The sequence below is a fragment of the Phaseolus vulgaris genome, chromosome 4 (genome assembly GCF_000499845.2).
Source record: "Phaseolus vulgaris cultivar G19833 chromosome 4, P. vulgaris v2.0, whole genome shotgun sequence".
In the NCBI taxonomy this organism is placed as follows: Eukaryota; Viridiplantae; Streptophyta; class Magnoliopsida; order Fabales; family Fabaceae; genus Phaseolus; species Phaseolus vulgaris.
Genome location: NC_023756.2, coordinates 9,639,719 through 9,659,271, shown reverse-complemented (window position 1 = coordinate 9,659,271; position 19,553 = coordinate 9,639,719). Strand labels below are relative to the sequence as shown.

The following is a 19,553-nucleotide window of genomic DNA, read 5'->3' as shown; positions in this document are numbered from 1 at the left end:
AAAAGGGTAAAGGAAAGTGATCTTTATGGGTTGCTTGAATAAACTTTTTGTAATCAATGCATTGGAGAAGTATTGATAGCATGCAGTTGTTGAGGCAACTTAAACATCTTCTTGATTAATTTACTGTGTCAACTTTTTTTCTAAGCCAAGATTGCATAAGTGGTATTGAGATCAAACATTCCATTCCTCTAAACAACTTGTCTATCACGCTACACTTGGTAGTCTGTTGATGTTAGGACATTAATGATTCTTGTTGCTTATTCTGCATATACAACCATCATAGTTCCTCTAACTTCTACATCCAATCATCTTAATGTCAGGTCTCAAGTCATTGTGAAAAAATACTATGTTGGAGGATATCTTCAAATCCAATGGTTTAGACATCTTCTAAACACCCTCTTAGACTCGCTCACAAGCTTCACATAATGATTCATTTGACTCTTTAATGCGAGAGTGAGAAAAATCTATTCAAAAAATGACCCTCTTGGATTTTTTAAATTTTTTTCACATGTAACACAAACTTAAATTTGACAAGAAAGATTATATTTTTAAAAGATAAACATTTAAAATAGCAAAACCAAATTAAAAAAATCACAGTGGAAAAAAATGTTAAACCTAAAATCTTCTTCTCCTATATTGGTTAGCTTCCGTGAATGTATGAGTGAAAGAAAGTTGCTAAGGTTTGGTGATGAAGAGACATTTCTCGTTTATCATTCCAAGTTTGTTGGAAACGAATGTTTTATATTTTTATTTTATGATGTTTTTCTCCTAAATCCTATATATATATATATATATATATATTTTCAGACTGAAAATTAAAAGTAATCTAATTTATATTTTTTAATTTTCTTCTTTTATTTGTTTTTGAAACATTGAACACTCATGGATTGGATGAGAAGTGCAATGTTAGCTAAATATTCTTTAATAACTTATTATTTATTAAACTTATGAAATAAATTGTTATATTTAAATTCAAAAGAGAAAAAGAAGAGGGTAGTGGAGCTATCTGAAACGCGGGGAAAAAAGAGGGCAAGGAGATGAAACAACAAGGTAGAAAAAATTGAGAAAAAAAGTTCGATCAATTTAGGGTTAGGGTTTGTCTACGCATCAAACACAGTCACACAAATCTAACGCAGATTCCCCAAATTGGTGGAACCACAAATCACTGCCTTGCTAGGTTTTCCCAATTCTCAAACTCCTTTCAATCAATTATTTCATTTTCTTCTCTACTTTCGGTATGCATCTGTGAAATTTTCGAACTGGGGAACTTTTGTGAGCATAGGGATTCAATATATATGTGAATGGTTGCTCTTTAAATGCCTCAACTCTCCCTGTTTTGGGCCCCCAAATATAATTTTTTCCTCTGGGGATTTTGAAATTGTGCTATGCAGTGCCCTTGTGTATGGGTTGGGTTGAGACACTTAAGGCATTTAATTTTTTGAATTTTCGGTGAGTATTGGTTGTGATGATATGTGATAAGGCATTTGAATTTGTGCACTTTGGTTGTGTTCGTAGGGGATACAACATTTGAATTTTCACATTGTGTGTTTGGGATATGTTTTTCGCTTCACAGGGATTAAGACACTCTCACATGTGGTTTCAAACCTTGGGATAGAAAAACGTGGTGGCGTTGGAAGACTCAAACACAGTGGAAATGTTGGGGGAATAAGTAGATGAGTGGAAATGAGTAGATTGTCTTTCAGGCCTCGACCACTTGACATTCACAAGAAGCTCCCCATTGTCAAGTCCATCAAGGACTTTGAAGACGATGAGGCACCTGCTTCTACCCGGAATTCCCAATTGTTACGTGCTGTTCCTGCTCCTGAGGTTGAACATGAGGTATGGACTGTTCGTGGTGTTTTGTCATTGTACCCTGTTTTCCAGTATTCTGTTTGTTAACTTTTTGGTGTATGCCGCTCTGTTGAATTGTTTAAATCCGAGTGTTTATCAATTATTTGTATCAGTGTTCTAGTAGTTTCCAGCTACATGCTATGTACTCAGCGTCAAGGCAATGACTGTTGCAGTATATCTAACTAGCACTTCCCCTTGTTCAAATAGAAAAGATGTTCACCATGCTAACCTACACTATTCGTATTTAATTTATTAAGTCATTATTATCCTGATAACGATAAGTTAGTCTAAATATTTTGCAGATTAGAAGCCTCGGTAGTTGAAATGTCAATATTTAGGGACAAAGTATGGATGTGGCTCCTCTATTAAAAATTGATTGTAGGAAAGGAACCAGTTGATAATGTGTTTGTGGTTGAAATATTGTTGCTTTTTTCAGTAATTTCTATTTATTATTCTTAGGTACATCATCCAACTCCCAGCAAGAAATTGGCTGCGGAAATACCTACTCCTCAGTTTGTTATTGTGGATACATATGAAAGGGACTATTCTTGCACTTTCTCTCAACCAACTTCCTATTTGCGGGCAAGAGGAGGTACTGCCACTTCTTAGATCATTTAGTTATGTTAAAAATAATTTTGGAAGGTTCTCTTGTAAATTCCATTGCTTGTACTGATAGTTCTTTTATTTATTGCAGCTCGGGCTGAGATTGGAGAGTTTGTTGAGTATGACTTAGATAACGAAGATGAGGATTGGCTTTATGATTTTAATGAGGAGAGGAGGATTTTGGCACCTGAAATGTAATCTTTTGTTCTTATTTCTGGCTTGATTCTTTTAATTTATTTATTTGTGGTTCTAGTGGTTGGTTTCAGTTTAAGGGTATTCATCTTTATAAGTTGTTTGTTGCAACTGTAGAGTTTTAGACAGTGAAGGATAGAATAGAGAGAATAAAAGTTTTTGGACAAAAGCAATGGGCAATACCTTCGTCCTTTCTCTCCCTCAAAATCAGTATCACATGTCGTAGAAGACAATTTGAAAACCAAACTAGAGTACCTATTGTTGTAGACAAACAAAAGTAAAACTAGGGCAAACCAAAAGAGAGAAATAGATGCTGTAGAAATAACAAGCACTAACATAGAGGTTATGGAGAGAACAAGTTAAAAAGTGAGAGCTATTATCAAACAGGTGATGTGTAGGAAATGCAGCTGCCAAACAGCCAAACAAGAGGGGCAAAAACACAACGGAAAAACAAGACTAGTGTATCCATCAAACAACAAAAGGATGCAACAGATCAATTACAGTCACACTTGAAAGGATCTACAAACAACAGTCACCAAACAGCAACAAATAGCAACACACATCCAAACAAGAGGACCCTCCAAATGAGTTCAAAGGCAAAGTAGGGAGAGCCAAGCAAAACTAGAAATAGTAAGTTGATGTCAACTATTTCTTTAGAGGACAAAGTAACCAACCAGCAAAAAGAGAGAGCAAAATGATGAAGCAGGAGGTAAATAGTGCTAGGCAAAGTGGTATGACCATCCAAAAGCTATAGGGAGCAAACAGTGAGAAGATACATAGGGTTGATATGGCAAGAAAGACGAACTCCAAATTTTAAGGAGCTTAACAATGTAGTAGTGATGGGACAGTTCACAGAGGATTGTACTACATTGATATTATGGAGTTTTATGTATTGAAGGCTAGAACAGGGAGTAGAGAGATTTTGTATAATATTCTATTAGTTGAAGAAATATATTACAATGTATTGATGTGTTTGATATGTTCATTAAACTTAGACTTCTAACTCATAGTCCTCTTATTAGGGAAAGAAATCATGATAAGATAAAGAAATATGGTAACTAATCCTAAGAGAAAATGAAGATACGGGGAAGATAAACCTAGAGGATAAATTAAGTTATCTAAGATATGATAAGATAATGTTTTGTGTTCCAACATATATCTGCTGCTTTTTTCTTTTTTCCATTATTTTATCAAATGCATTATATATTCTAGACCTCTTAAAATCAGGGCATCCTATTGATCTTGGTTTAGCTGAATTTGTTAACTCTCATTTCTTTTGCAATGCATCAGCTTTTTTTTATTGTATTTGTACTTATAAGTAGATATAGGGTGGGTTTGAAAGAGCATATTTACAACTTATGTAGGTTTATTTTATGACATAAGCACTGGTATAAGTGTTTGTTAGAGTTTATGGAAATGACTTATTATATGTCCATAAGATGTTTTTAGCTTATTTCAACAGGCTTTTCAAGATAACTTATGAAAACAACTTATAACTTAATACTTATATGAAAACAGTTTAACCCTATCTTTTCTTTGATTATAGAAACAACTTATATATAAGTACTTATTCAACAAGTCTTTAATTAAGTTGTTTATCTGAGTGCGCCCTTAGAAATTTGAAACAAAATAGCATTATGTTAAAAAGAGGCAAAAGCAAGACAATCCAAATTCTACTCATGTAAACTAGTTGATTACGGTTAAGATGTTCAACATAATGATTTTGTTAGTGTTTAAATGTGTTTCTGTTTAATTTTGAGTTTAACCTAACACTTCACCAACTTGAAAGTCTTGTGTTGCAGCCCAACAAGTATTTTTATTCCTCTGTTTGGTTTGCTTAATTCTTATTCCATTGTGTTTTTGGTTCTTTCAGTTTTCATTTAATTTATTTGGTGGATAGGTTTGAGAGTCTTCTTTTCAAGTTGGAGGTATTGGATCATAAAGCTCGAGAAAGAGCTGGACTTATAACACCTACTCTTGGTTCACCAATTCCTGTGCAACTACGGCTTGATACTGCTATTGAGGTCAAAAAAATTTATTGTGTCTTCACCTGTTCATAATCCATCTTGAATAAGTTTTTTTTTTTTGTGTTGGGTGGTCTAGTTATTACTGAACTTAATTCTTTTGTACTTTATTTACTAAGAACAAGCAGTTGTCCCTATGGTTCTTGAATGATTAGTCATTAATGTTCTAGCTAGGAAGTATGTATTTTTATATTAATGGTCCTACATGTAGAATTCTACAGAAATGACCTGCAGGTTGTTTGGAATCCTTCTATAATAGAGTGAACGAAATTTGTTGAACTCCTTTTGTATTTTCTTTGTTTGGATGTCGAGAACCTCACTTGGTGGACTTATCATTAACCCTCTGAGAAATAAAGTTTACAAGAACAAGAAAAAGGGTTATGCATCATGACCGAAATTTGATTATTTCGAAAACCAGTTAGCAGCACACTCCAGTAATATAAAAATCCCAACCTTCATGGACCATTTTTTGAGAAATTCAGACCATTAATATTAGTGTGAACTAATGGTAGGAATTGATTGACTATATTTTCTAAGGAGAAAGTCCTTTATATTTGAAAAGCCTAAATGTATTGAATGTGATGGAAGTCTTATACTTTATGCTAAAACCTAAATGCTAAGATCTGGAACAAAATCATGCTTCATTGGTGCATCGCATACTTTGTTAGAGATTTTGATCTATGATACTGGTTGTAATATAGACAGATTAACCAAAATAAAGTAAGAAATTTTTATTGCATATTTTCATCCAATTTGGGATTGATCATTGATGCGGATCCAGAATCAAGAAGAGCAAGAATGTACTTGAACTATGTAAGAAAATAAAAAAATATTTTATTGATAACACACCAATTACATTCTTATCATCTCTATTTTTATAATCAAAACCTTTAAAAAAGGAAATAAAAAGATGTTGAAATGAATATGGAGATTGTGAAGATATTTTTTCCTAATTACTGTGGAGATATTGAGAATATTTTTAATCCTAATACTTTGCTATTTACAACACCCCGCCTCATGTTGGTAAATGAATATCAATCATTCCCAAATTGCATACAAGATCTTGAAGATCCTGAAATTTGCTTTGAGGAAGTCCTTTAGTGAAAATGTCTCCTATCTGAAATACTCTAGGGACATGAGTTGTAACTATTAGGTCCCTGTCAAGATTATCTTTGATGAAGTTCCTGTCAATTTCAATATGTTTGGTCCTATCATGTTGGATTAGATTATGGGCAATGCTCATGGTTGACTTGTTATCATAGTACAATTGCATAGGGATGTCAACCTTTATTTTAAGGTCATTAAGTATTATTTTCATCCATAGTCCTTCACACATGCCTTGAGCAAGTTACAGCAAATTTCCAGTAATACAATTATATTGATGGAAATTCAGAACCTTATATAGCATTTACGCTTAATCTGTGTGCTATGTGTAGCCCTAGTGCAGAAATGGGTTAGGAGATATAGACTGCGTGCAGCTTATAGTTTATACAGTTCTCAAATTTTTTAGTATATCTTTGCTCTAACATTTTTCATAGACTCTCATGTTTGTTTTGATTGATTTTTTCCACTGATATGAAAAGAGACTGGACTGCTTTGTTGCATATTTTTCTTTGTTTCAGCTACTTTTTCCTAGAGTGGTTTTTATATTTTGCATGGAAAACTGAATTAGCTTGAAGTGTTAAGGGCTATGTTGAAAAGTTGTTTTTATTTTTAACCACCCCCATCTTGCCTTACTTGCATGTCATTGGTCTGTCTTTTATTGCTGGCTCCAGCACCTTCATTGTGCTGGTGAGGGGTGTTTGTAGTCCCACATACTCTAAAGATATGGCTGAAGTAATACTGTAAGGCGTCAATCTTTACCTCACAAGTCAGTTTTGTAAAGTTGAATTAGAGCTGAAGTCAAATTTTAATATTAGACTCTGTCCTATGCATTATTGGACCACTTGCTTTGCCCGCACTATAGGCCCAAGCCTTGGTCTGCCTTCATTGTGCTGGGTGTGTTGGGTTATGTTTAGTCTCATTGTCTAAGCAGTACATGTAGAGCCTGGGCAGTTCTCACCTTATAAATTAGTTTTATGGGATTGAGTTAGGCCTTAAGCCCAAATTTTAAGAGGCTAAACCTGTCACTTTTTTCTGCAGTTCATTTAATTAAGGAGAATGGAAGTGGTAATGGTTTGATACTTTGTTGTAGGGGATTTGATCTGCTGTCAAAAACCAACTCTTTTTAGCTGTTATGTGTAGGACCAGTTGGGCTTATCGTAACATTTTTTAACCTGTCTGTAATGAAAGCGGACTGATTACATTGTTCTGGCTAGATGTTTATGCACCGATTTTCAAACTCAATCTCAATACTCTTGTAAAGACAAATCATGGATATTTCCTGTTATTCAAGTGTTTTTCTTTCAAGGATCTGAGTGCGAAAACTGAACATTTTATGTGAATGATGAAGGTGTAATTTTTAAGTTTAATATTATTTTTGGATGTATTTGTACAGTTTTCATGTTAGATGAAAACCTCAATATGATTTAGTAGTCTTTTTTAACCTGATGCTGATGAATTATTGGTTTTCTTCAAAGATTTCCATATCTAGGTTATTATCTATTAATTTATTGTTCATGGTATGTAGGACGATCTTTCAAATTTCAGAATGCTTTTGGTTTCATTGTTCTGCAATGCAAATATTATATTACTTTGCTTGTATCATGTATATGATTCTTTTTGGGCTTATCAAAAGTTGTCTCCTTTATTTGTTAGGCCTTACAAGCGCAGGGCTTCAAATATTCACTTATCCAGTCTGTATATGATTATTGGAAAGAGAAGGTATGGAATCAACATCATGTTATCATCATTTATGAGGGGCATGCCTCTTTTTTTATCTATATATAACTTTGTGAATGACTTTCAATAATGACCTTCATTAGGAATATGGAAGGTGTACCATACCAGGTCTTCATACATATTTTGTAGGGATGATAAACAAGGCAGAGTAGGTGTGGGTTTGGCTATACCCATCCTTGTCCCTGAAGTAAAATCTCATACCCATCCCTGTCCCCAATAGTCGATGGGTATGAAATTTGTGTCCCATCTCCATTCTTGTCATATACTTGTACACACGTCTAAGAAAAATAATTTTAAGAACTCAATGTCAATTGTCACATTTTCTTCTCTTCAATGCCAAATAAGAATAAAGAAATTATAATTGCATAAATTTCAAAATAAAGTACCAAATAAACTAAAAATGTTTTAGTAATTTAAAACTAGCATGGGTGAGGATGAGGACTGAACACATATGTACATACTCATCCTCATCCTTGTTCTGATTTGAAAGATCGGGACTACCCATACCCATACTCCTGTCCGGTCAATTTCGGCATTCTTTATTAATATTGGGATGGGTTTGAACAATACCCGTGAGTACAAATTTTTTGCTATGTCTAATTCTTTAAGCATTTTAGAGAGAATTTATCTGAGAATGGAGTTTTTCATTTCATTCAACCAAACAGAATACACAGGGAGCATTTATAGTGGCTGCCCTCATTGGTTCAGCTGTACAAGGGTTGATAACAGACTAACAAACTTTAGAGTTGGCAACTAAGATTATTCTATTTTAAAACAATGAAAAATGTATATTTATGCTGTAATCCGCTCCCCCTTAAACTCAAGGTGAAGATTCTTCATAAAACCCTTTCACATTGAGTTTGCCTTTTGGCTGGAGAGAGAAGCTTGGTCAGCACATCTGACCATTGGATCCAGACCTGGAATGTGGTAAATCAGATCTTGATTCGATTAAACTTTTTCTGGAAGAAAAAGTACATAAATCTTACAAACTAACGCTCCCTAGAGATATTAGGTATAATAGATGGTCCCCATATATCACTGGATTAATTGGAAAGGTTGTGAGCTTTTATTATTGCTAATGGGAAAAGATACACGAGTGTGTTTAACTAATTTAGAAGCCTCACAATGCAAGTTTGAGGTATGTAGATTTTCAAATAAATGTGGAAACATAATTTTTAAAACAAAAAATGATGGATGTCCTAGGTGATAGTGGTATAACCAAAGAGTTTCTTTATTTGATATGTTTAGTAGAGACATGGGTTGATCAACTTTGGATTCTTGGGATGGTTCTAGGTAGTAAAGTCCATTTCTTTCCTTAGCAAGTCCAATCCTCCTCCCCGAGTCTTGCTTCTGGAAAACACACAAAGATGGGGAAAACATTGCAAAACAATAGAGGTGATGTGTTTTTTTATGGAGTAAGACTTGTTGAAGTTTTGGGACACGTAGAACATTTTTAAGAATAAGTTTTGAAGATAAATAAATATCTCCATATCCTACCACTGTAGCCAAAGAACCATTGGCAACAATGATTTTCCCATTGCTTGGAGATGGGGTATAAGCATGGTTGTCAAACTCGTGAGTGAACTCGCTTACTCATTCGAGTTAACATTTCCACCCACCCTAACCGAGTTAACTCGGTAGTAAACTCGGTTTTGAGTAAACTTAGCAGACTCAGAGTAAACTCGATGAACTCGGTTAAACTCGCGAGTCTGCTCCAAGTTGGCGAGTCCTGATGGGTATTTGTTTTAATCCAATACAGTGTCGTTCTGAAGGGTCGTTTAGGGTTCACATTCGTTTTCATGGTTGTTGCGTCTTCTCTGATCGTGCGGTGGTGATGTTGGTGGTCGTGTGGAGGTCGCGCAGTGGTGGCGTTCGTGCGGGTGGTCACGGGTTGCGGTGCGTTCATTAGAGTAGTGTTCTGCGGTGGTGATCTCATATAAGTTAGAGGTGGGTGGTGCTGCAGTTACTCTGTTTTGGTTGTTGATGGTGCTGTCTTTTGAGTGGTGCATTACAGGTTTATGCTTAATACGTGGGGAATTAGGGTTGGTTTGTTTTTTTTTTAATTGGGCTGCATTAAATTGGGCGTTTTTATTTAATTGGGGTGCATTAAATTGGGGGAACCTTGGTGCAGATTTTTTATTTGGAGTGCTTTGTTTTTTAGCTGGAGTGCTATGTTTTTTTAGTGTTTTTTAAGTTGGAGTGCTTTTTTTTATTTGGAGTGCTCTTTTTTTTTTTAAATATTTTTTTTTCATATGAAGTAAACTCTTACGAGTCTACGTAGACTCTCGAGTTTGACAAACTTGGGTATAAGAATGAAAGAGTTAAGGCAAGTATGTCATGATCCGTAGCTCCCAAATCCACAATCCTAGAGTTAACATTAAATGAGACACTCGTACAAGAAATACTGGCAGAGAGAGCAAGAGAGTACAATTAAAAGGGTTTCCTAAGTGTTCCCAATAGGTCTTTCTGTCTTTTTATCTTCTCCATATTTAATCCTCCCTTTGTCGATGGGTGATTTTATATAGAAGAGAAAATAGTAATAAAGGCTCTTATGATGAAACTGTAGCAATTAAAGGCTGCATCTTGAAGATAAAATGGCAATGAACGTGGTAAGTGGTAAAAAGAGAGATCAGGGCTCTAGGGAAAACCTTGAGCTCTGATACCATGTGAAAAAATGTGTAGGTCGCAAGCAATAATTATGGAATTACTTTTCTTAATCTAAAAAAGAAACAATATGTTGGTATTTAAAGTATTTAAAAGGAAAATCGAAAGCCTAATAAAAGGAAATAAATCTCTAGACACGAAGACTTTAAATTTTGAGCAAATATACCAAATAAACTCCTAATCCCAATCTCTTAATTTTAGGGATTTCTTGCAAACAAATCTATATTTATTATCCAATCAATCTATATTTATTGTACGTTAATTGTGCAATATTTACACTCATATTTCAACACTAGACTCCATTTGTACAATATGCAATATTTACACCCATATTTTGATAATTGTTTTCAGAGGAAGGGACAAGCTGTTGTGAAGGTGGAGACATAACTTTGAGGTGCGTGGTTTGGAGAAGAGAGAGGAAGATTTAAGACATGGTGGAGAGACAGGTCTAGGTTAAAAGTGAAGTATAGGGAGCGAGATAGCATTAGTGGGCCTTTTCTTGAAAATTTCAGAGTAAGGAAACTTTTTCAATAAAGATCACATCCTTAGAATGTAAATTCTGCTTGGAGCAGAGAGACAATTATAGCCCTTCTGAGATGTTGAGTTTCCCAGGAAATATCCCAAGAAAACAATCTTGTGAAAATCAAGATTGAGTGGTATAGGATCTCAAACAGAAACAAGCACAACTAGAGGTCCTTAGAAATTTATATTATGGTGTTTTATTGAAAATTTGGTTCAGGCTCAAGTTGAGTCAATTGATGTACATTATCAGGCTCACCAGTAACATTAAAAAATGCATCTTAGTCATGGATCCATGTAGAGTTAGCAACAACTTGTGAAGAAGCAGTAGCAAGCATAACACTAGGAGTAGCTGAGTGAGATGGTATTAGTCTCTTGATTTGGAATCTCCAAGTTGTGATTGACCCAAGTTTTTAAAAGTCTTGGTGTTGGACAGGGATGTGTTGAATTAGGTAGGTTGCAATGTTGTAGGATTATAGAGACAAGAGATTCACTAGGTTGATAATTTGCATTAGCTTTACAAAAGCAAATATTGGCAGTGTGACCATACTTCAATCAAATTTGAAGTTGGAAGTTCATAAAACATCCTTCATGGTCTATGCCAGAACCATCGCCATGACAACCACCATTGTTGCCACCTCAATCTCTGTACATGGCTATCACTACCACAAACATTATCCACCATTAAGATTATGATTGTTTTTGAAACCTATTGGCCTAAGATTCATGCACAATGCACAAGAGCCTCAAGTTCAAGAGTTGGAGTATTCTTGAATATGCTATCAATAACTAAAACTAATGGTGCATTATCTTTAGGTAATACTTCCAAAATCACATCAATATGTTCTTCATGGAGGGAGCTCATCAACAACACTCTTGATATGTGACAAGAACTTGCACATAATTTTCCTGCCTAGAGAGGTGGCTCGAAGAACAATGTGAAGTTGACGAGCATGCGCCTTTGACATGTGAAAAAGGACTCTTGAATTTTATCCCGTACTTGATGCGAGTGAATCGAGCCATTGTGTTCTCATTGTTATCAAACTTGCAAGTTAACTCGTCCGAGTTTAAGAGTCTACTCTTGGGTCACGAGTCAACATGTGAACAAACTCGTTTTTCAGCAAACTCGAGATAGACTTGGTAGAATCAATTAAACCCGCGATTCTCAAGCTGAGTGAACGATTTTAGACTTTTATTGCTTTGTACTTGTCCTGGTTCGTGTTTCATTTGAGGTTTTCCTTCTCACCTCGCCGTTGCTCACCGTCACCTTGTCGTCTCTCACTATCGTCTTGCGTCGTGTAACAATTGCCCTACCGTCATTTCGCGTCTCGTCGCCTCGCCTAGCACCGTTGTCTCGTTCTACCTTCGTTTTCAGTTAGATACTCTGGTTCTGTGTCATAGCTAGGTTTCACAATTTTGTTTGGGGTTAGGGTGAATGGGAATTTGAGGTTGGGTTTGGGTTCGTGATTTTGTTTGGGGTGAATGGTGAATGGAGAATAAGAAATGGTAGTGGCATGTGTGGTTTCGGGATGGAGATTTCATGCATAAATTAAAAAGCATGGAGGTTTCGGGAATAAAGTGATTTGGGGGGATTTGTTTAGTGTGGCTGGAAACAAAGTTAATATAATTACTTTTTTATTGATTGTGTCTAGCAGGTAAAGTTTAGTGATGTTGGGAACTGGTTCAAATTTTAGCAGTGTTGGTACATCTTCATCACGTCCACCTAGAAATAAAATGTTGTGGGAAATAGAACAAATGTTGGATGGAAACACGGAAGAGATGTTTTGCATAATGGAAAAAAAGTGAGATGTAATTACTCTTCAAAGACATTTAATGGAGACCTTTTCAGATTCAAACGTCATCTTGCTGGGACTAGATATGATTATGAACCTTATGTTTTAGTACCATAAGAAGTTAAAGTCTTAATGGACTTGTTGGTATATAAACTTCTTTATTTCAATATTGTAAAATTGGTATTATGAATATTTTTTTTATTGAAATTTTATACGAAGTAGACTCTTACGAGTTGGGTTTACGAGTTGAGTTTACAGACTTCTCACAAGTCTATGTAGACTCTCGAGTCTTATAACCTTGGTTGTTTTTGGCCATAACAAATGCTATTTAGATATTTGTCCTTTTTAGTGACTTCTCTGAGTTTTACATTGTCTTTCTCTACCTTTAATTAAGCATAGACTGTTTTAATAGGGTTTTTATTAGTTTTACCCTCATATGTCCCAATGATCTCAAGCTAGATTGTACCATCATTTGCCCAATAGATGCTGGCTCTACTTTTTATCAAATGCATTCATTCCCTGTCCTGTCTTTTATTTTCGCCAACATTCAGCTGGGGATGGTTGACAATAATGGAAATCTGAAGCCTGCCACATGATATGGATGACGTTGCAGATAAATAGTGTAAACATGGTGGATGAATTAAAGTCTACTAAAATTAAATAACAAAAACTAATGACACTTGTGGTCACGGGAGTTGAATGGAAGAAGAAAAAACATCCGAATAAATAGACATGAGGTTGTGATATGGAAGGAAGAAAATAAAAATGAGGACAGGAAAAACAAAAGAAAGGGAATAACTGACGAAGACACCTTGGTGGTTGTCTCCTGGTAGTGGTGAGACAAGATTGTCAGAGTTGATCATAACAAAATGATAACAGAAAAGGTTGTAAAAGCTGCCCTAGTTGGTCTTTATAATATTTTTTAAAAAGTGACCAATGTTTGCCATGTGGCAATGACAATCGTAGAAAATGGTGGATGACACTGTAAAATGCTGTGTAATCCATGTAAAATAGTAGAAGGAATCTAAACTGTCGTGCTATTCTGCCATGGTGGCATCACACTTCCATTTGACAAGTTAACTCCACTTATCCACCACAACATTTTTATATCAATAACGCTAAGCACATACCTGTTTGCTCTTTACTAAATATTTTGTACCATGATGCATTGGATCTTATTGTTTTCCAGAAAGTTTTCCTGTGTTTGAATTGCACCATTTAAAAAGAAAAATAACACTTGAAAATGTCTCCATTTCATCCACCTAGCTTGAAACATTTGATTTATGTCTGTTCCTATGTCACTTTATGTGATAGATCCAAAGTGCCTAAGTTGTGCTACAAAGTATATTATGGCATTGCGTATTCATGCTATTAAAATTATGGTTGGTAATTTTTTATTTCCTTTTATTAGTTAGTATCTGACAAATATCTTTTCCCTTGTTTGCGTGTTTTTGGGGGCAGCGAGAACGATGGCAAAAGCCTGTTTTGCGACGTTTGCAGGTTAGACTTTAGAACATTATAACTAATATATTATTTTCCTGTTATCTTACTCTGTAGTTTGCTGCTAACATAGTACTCAATATTTTTTGTTTTTATTTGTTTTGCTCATGGGGGAGGGGAGGGGGCCTATATCTATGCTTGTTTGCCTAAAGTAGTATGCTGGGCAAGCCTATATTGTGAAGAATTTTGACAAGATGAACTGTATTTTTGCATACAGCCACCTCCTCCGGTTAACGACACCAACCCGTATAATGTCTTTCGGCCAAGGGAGAAGGCCCACAGACTTCACACAAGAAGGGTAGGTGGAAAACTTGGCTCATGTTTTCATTGTACCTCAGTGTTGGGTAAATGCTTTTTCCTCAAAGGCATGAGTTTATTTAAGACTTGGAATGGTTTTTGGTTGACTTAAGCCCTTACATTGTTCTCTTCAGATGCAAAGGAGGGAGAACAATGTGCAGTCATTTGAAAAGCTTCGCCAGGTCAGCTCTTCTAATTGATTATGATTCTTAGGCAACTGTTGGTTAAGTGTGCGATAATGATTTTATGAACTTGTGGTTTTCCCTTACACTATGAATTATTACTTAAAAGAAAGGGATTAAAAGTTTTTTAAAGGATTTGTAGAGGTTTCTTTTCCCTAATTATTGTTTCAGAGAATGTTGAGTTTCTTGAAAGACGTATGACCCTTGTTCCATGTGGTCATGATTTGACCTAAGAAAAGGAATAATTCAAGTGATATATCCAATAATTTAGTGCGTGGCTTGTTTGCTGTATATTTTTTGAAAGGCAACATAGTATTTGGTAAACAAAAGTTCTCATCTAACTGAAGTGTCATTTGTCATGAATTTTCTTTCGCTGACATGCTTTAATGAAATCCATTTGGTGGATAAGACAAGTTACAGCTAGATTAATGAAATTGAATAATCTGGTGTTGAAGTAATTGCAAATTCACTTGAAAAAGAAACAATTTGGAAATGGAAACACAAGTTTTAGCTTATGGTTTCTGTTGGAAATTGCTCATCGTTGACCAATTTATAATATCTAAAGATACAAACCTCAACTTGCAAGTTGGTTTTATAAGATTGAGTTATTTCTAATATAGCATTGGAGCCTATTCTAGTAAGGTGTATAGAGCATATCGTGTCATCTGCAATCAAACCACTCATAAATACCTATTCCCACACTTAAGACGTCTAGTTCTCGGTGTGAAGGGGGTATATTGGACATCTAAAATTAACTAGAGATATGACTATATTATAATATAAAAGTGGGTACAAAATTAATCTTGCAAGTCAATTTTGTAAAGTGGATTTAAGCCTAAGACCCACTTTCTAATACTTTCTTACTTTGATCTGTTGTTTATACTGTTGTTTGTACAATAGATGGTATTGCTGCTATTATTGATATAATTGTCAGTTATACTAAAAAAGAATGATTTTAATTCATTTCATTATGTTTTAGGAATGTTGATGTAAAAAATGTTAATAATTCATATTGTCTTTCTGAAGAAATCAATGGCTAAAGAGATAGATTTCTTTCTTCCCAACTAGAGTGTTTCTGATGCAATATATAGTACTAGAAAACTTATTTGAAGCTTTCATCACGAACAGGTCAGGCGCAACCTTGACCAAGCTAAGAGCTTGTTGGAAGCTTTGATCAAGGTGTGACTTTCAAGTTATTTCATGGGTGTTGTACCGTATTTATATCCTTTTTTGTCTTCATACTTAATACTTATTGTGTTGATATACAATGATGACCAGAGGGAGGAGAAAAAAAGAGAAGTAATGGAGAGTGAAGTTACGTTGCAAAGGATGCAAATGAAGTACAAGGTATGGATATTCTTTTGTATGTTTATTATGTTGAATCTACTGGCTGTTTAGAGCCGATCCTTAGTGTTAATTCCCGTGTTTGGTTGAATCTTGACTGGATTGCTTTTGTCTTTGGTTCGTTGAGTTAGAATACAAACCTTCTCGTATATATTTTGAGACCTCACACAGTGAAAACAATGAGAATTTATTTACTCTTATTTGTTGGTTTTGGCCATCTGCACTAAGTATATTATCTGCTAATCAGAGTTGTAATAAGCAATCTCCATGCTCTAGTTCTTAGTGGTTGACTAAGAATAAGAAGGCTCAAAAAAGAAAAAAAAGGAGTAAGAATTTGTATATAACTATGCTATTTGATGCACCTTGCTGGATCAATTTTATAATTTATTAGCGCTGTGGAGTTTAGAATTATTCTTTTGGCTTGTATCCGTTGCGAGCATATTTTTTGAACCTATGAACCAATGTGTAATTCTCTATTTCAGCATGAAACCGAATTTTTGGAAGACAACTTGGCATTCTCTGGCTTTACTGCCTTCTCTTCCAAGTTTGTTTCAAGTGAAGAGGAATATTTTGATTCGGATGATGTCATGACAAACCGCTTTCCTCGAACACGGTCTGCAGTACAGAGTTTGCCTTCCCATGACACCAACCTGCCCATGGTTCCTGCAGCCAGCACAAAGCAAGAGTTTAGGAGAAGATATGTCCCGCATGGGTGGCCTCATAAACTGGTATTTAATTTTTTATCTATCTACCTATCTATCTAGAAAGAACTGTATCATGTGAGTGCACAAGAAGAGCAATTCTTGATGGTATAATCCTAAATGATTTATGTAGTTAATTCAATTTTGACCACCCATGTGTGATTGCATGGCAAAGAGTTGTTATTCGCACAACTCAACATTCTATACACCAACCCTCGTAGTTGAGCATGGTTGTTGATGAGTTGTTGTGTGGCATGGGATTATGCAGGATCCACTTGAGCCAGTTTTATTGTTCACCAAGCCTCTGCTTCCAGAGAAGTTGGCCATGGCAGGCATTATGCCACCAGATTCTATTGCAACAAATGGGGTGTCACCTGCGTCGTACAGATTGCGCGGCCGAATGGGTAGAGGTGGCCGGATAATATTCGACCGGTGGAATCCACTTATGCAAACTCCAATTGATTGTGGTAATTCTTATTATATGCCTCCAAAACCACGACCTTCAACATGTAACTAATTTGTGTGTAATCTGGTGCTAAAATGGTACCTTTCCTGTTGGTTAGAATTTAATTGATAACCACTGGGAAGGTAGAATGTTGCAAAGGACACTTGTAAACATGATTTAGGCCTGTAAGTTTTTCTCTTCTTTTTCTAGGTACAATATTTTTCACTGGGGGCAGTGAAGCTAGATGCATTTTGTATTGATATATATCTTCGAGTTTCCTCAGCCTTGGCTCATGCCATGAATTTTTCATTTTTTTTATGTAGAAAAGAAATAAAATAAAGCTTCCAAAGAACCAAAATAACACTTCCAAAATAAATTCACATGATAACTAACATCTGAATTCAAGTATGAGTCTTGTTAGAAGGCTTGATTATTTTTCCTATATGTGTATGTAAATGTATTAGAATATCTTATCAAAGTTTTGTTATAAAATATTTTAATGAAAATGACTATTTTTTTAACAAGTATCTTATTGAAATCTCTTTTTTATATTTATTTTTATTAATAAATTTTAAATATAAGTTTACTTAAAATTAAATTCACTATCACTCTTAATATTAACCCTTAGATGATTAAAACAAAATGTTCCTTTTTTTATTGCATTAAACTCAATTTTTTAAATATAATAAAATAAATGTTACACTACATTAATTAGTGAGTGGAGGTATGATTCTTGTTTTAAGGGAAAATAAAATAATTTTTTTTTATTTATGCGCGCTAGCGGGCGAAACCGTTCCGTTGTTGGTCCATGTGGATTGCTAATTATGCGAGGTGGGCCTAAGCGGTTTAGTGGACTAGATTAATAAGTTTACCTTGCGCTTTTTAGTAGCGGGTTGCAGACCGACCCGCAAGGCCTGTCTCGCATTGTCATCTCTATCGACAATAACTATAACTAAACCTAAAACATACCATGAAAAAAATAGACATATTATGTTAGATATAATTTAGTAAGTTTCATTTATCAATTTATTATTAAAAAAAAAGGCTATAGTCTGTCAAATATTTTTTTATAGTAACTACATTTCCATTATATAGATGAAATATTTATTAGATTATAAAAAGCAAAATAATTAAAAATATACACACCAAAAAATTACAAAACTGGATACTGTTATTAATTACTATAGAGTTATAGATTTATATTAAATAAATAAATTGTTACATATTTATAAATTATTATTAATTAATCATTTATAACAATTAATAATAATACATTTCATTTCCCCGTATATTTTAAGTTAAACGTGGTTGGAATAAACTAAAATTGGTATTTTAGTTTTTGATAATCTATTTGAATGAATTTAAGATAAAATAAATATTTTTTTTTTAATAAATTTAAAGATAAAATATCTATCTAAATCCTAAGAAATATCAACAACTTAAATTTAAGTGGATCCTAATAGAAAATATTTACATAACAGAATTGCTTCACATATTTAAATATAAACAATAATAACTAAGTTATTCATTGTTCTTGCTGGTTGACCTTCGAATTGTCTGGATGAGCAATGCTTCTAATCTGTCTCCTCTTGGTGCACTCCAGTGAGACAGAGGGGACTCTACCAGTTCATCACACTCTGGCGATCAAGCGATCAAGTTAGTGAGAGCATACAATAATAATTAGTTCTAGTTTCTAATACTCAGAAACAACATACCTTTATCGGGGTCTCAAGCCTCTTTTATAGCTATCCCTTAACAGCTTTTATTCATGAGAATATAATCTCAACTGAAAGCATATATAATAGAAAAATATTCGTCCTACGGACACCTTTACTCACGGGCTAACAACAAAAGAGAATCTCGTACACCTTTATTCTATTCTTGGGTGCTCACCATATAATATCTCCATCTATTCAATATAACAACTCTATGCGTATATTTATTTAACCAACAACTTTGTATATATTCACATATATTCTATTCTAACAGCTTAATATATCGACATATATATTTAACTAACAACATTATATTACCATATGATTAAACTTATTATTTTCCCTATTTTAATTATTCTCCACCGAGCTGACCATACCCAAATACTTGGACCAAAGTCCTGATCACATGAGCACTCCTGTCCAGTACATTTATTAAATAAAATTGTTTAATTGTAAAAGAAAAAATATTTTTAAAATCTTCTTTTCATTTCAACAATTTCATTTCTTATAAATAGAAGAAGAGTGTCGTAAGAAAACACATTCCAAAGAAGAAAAGAGTATAACAGAGAACAAAAATCATATTAAGTTTAAGTGGTTATTGATTGAAAAAGAGAGAAGAATAATGACTAACCAAAACAGTGATTTCATTTCTACCATGGATTGTGAAATCAATAATGATAATAGTGACATTATTTCTATTGATGATGAAATCGATAGGATTTTGGGATTAACCGATGAGTGGAAAAAAGACGATGATGTTGTTTCTATGACTGATGATGATATTAATGAGATGTTTGGCTTGACTGGTGATGATGAGTGAAAAAAAGACGATGATGTCGTTAGTATAACTGATGATGATATGAATGAGATGTTTGACATGAC

General features: G+C 34.3%; 1 protein-coding gene across 1 annotated transcript; it reads left to right on the top strand.

Annotated features, from left to right (window-relative positions):
* The first annotated feature begins 692 nt into the window (after window positions 1–692).
* Window positions 693–17,238, top strand: LOC137837213 (uncharacterized). The gene is made up of 13 exons (XM_068646141.1): window positions 693–1,177; window positions 1,574–1,839; window positions 2,311–2,443; window positions 2,546–2,648; window positions 4,547–4,670; window positions 7,428–7,493; window positions 13,949–13,987; window positions 14,205–14,285; window positions 14,419–14,466; window positions 15,595–15,645; window positions 15,745–15,813; window positions 16,293–16,538; window positions 16,780–17,238. The coding sequence occupies exons 2-13, from the start codon at window positions 1,684–1,686 to the stop codon at window positions 17,026–17,028; spliced, it is 1,365 nt and encodes a 454-aa protein (XP_068502242.1). The 5' UTR covers window positions 693–1,177; window positions 1,574–1,683; the 3' UTR covers window positions 17,029–17,238.
* The last annotated feature ends 2,315 nt before the right edge of the window (window positions 17,239–19,553 follow it).

What these genes read in the sequence shown, in the direction of transcription:
- LOC137837213 (XM_068646141.1), top strand. Translation starts at nt 1,684, where the DNA reads ATGAGTAGATTGTCTTTCAGGCCTCGACCACTTGACATTCACAAGAAG. An exon ending in CTCCTGAGGTTGAACATGAG is followed by an intron (nt 1,840 to 2,310) that starts GTATGGACTGTT and finishes TATTATTCTTAG; the next exon opens with GTACATCATCCAACTCCCAG. An exon ending in AGGATTTTGGCACCTGAAAT is followed by an intron (nt 2,649 to 4,546) that starts GTAATCTTTTGT and finishes TTTGGTGGATAG; the next exon opens with GTTTGAGAGTCTTCTTTTCA.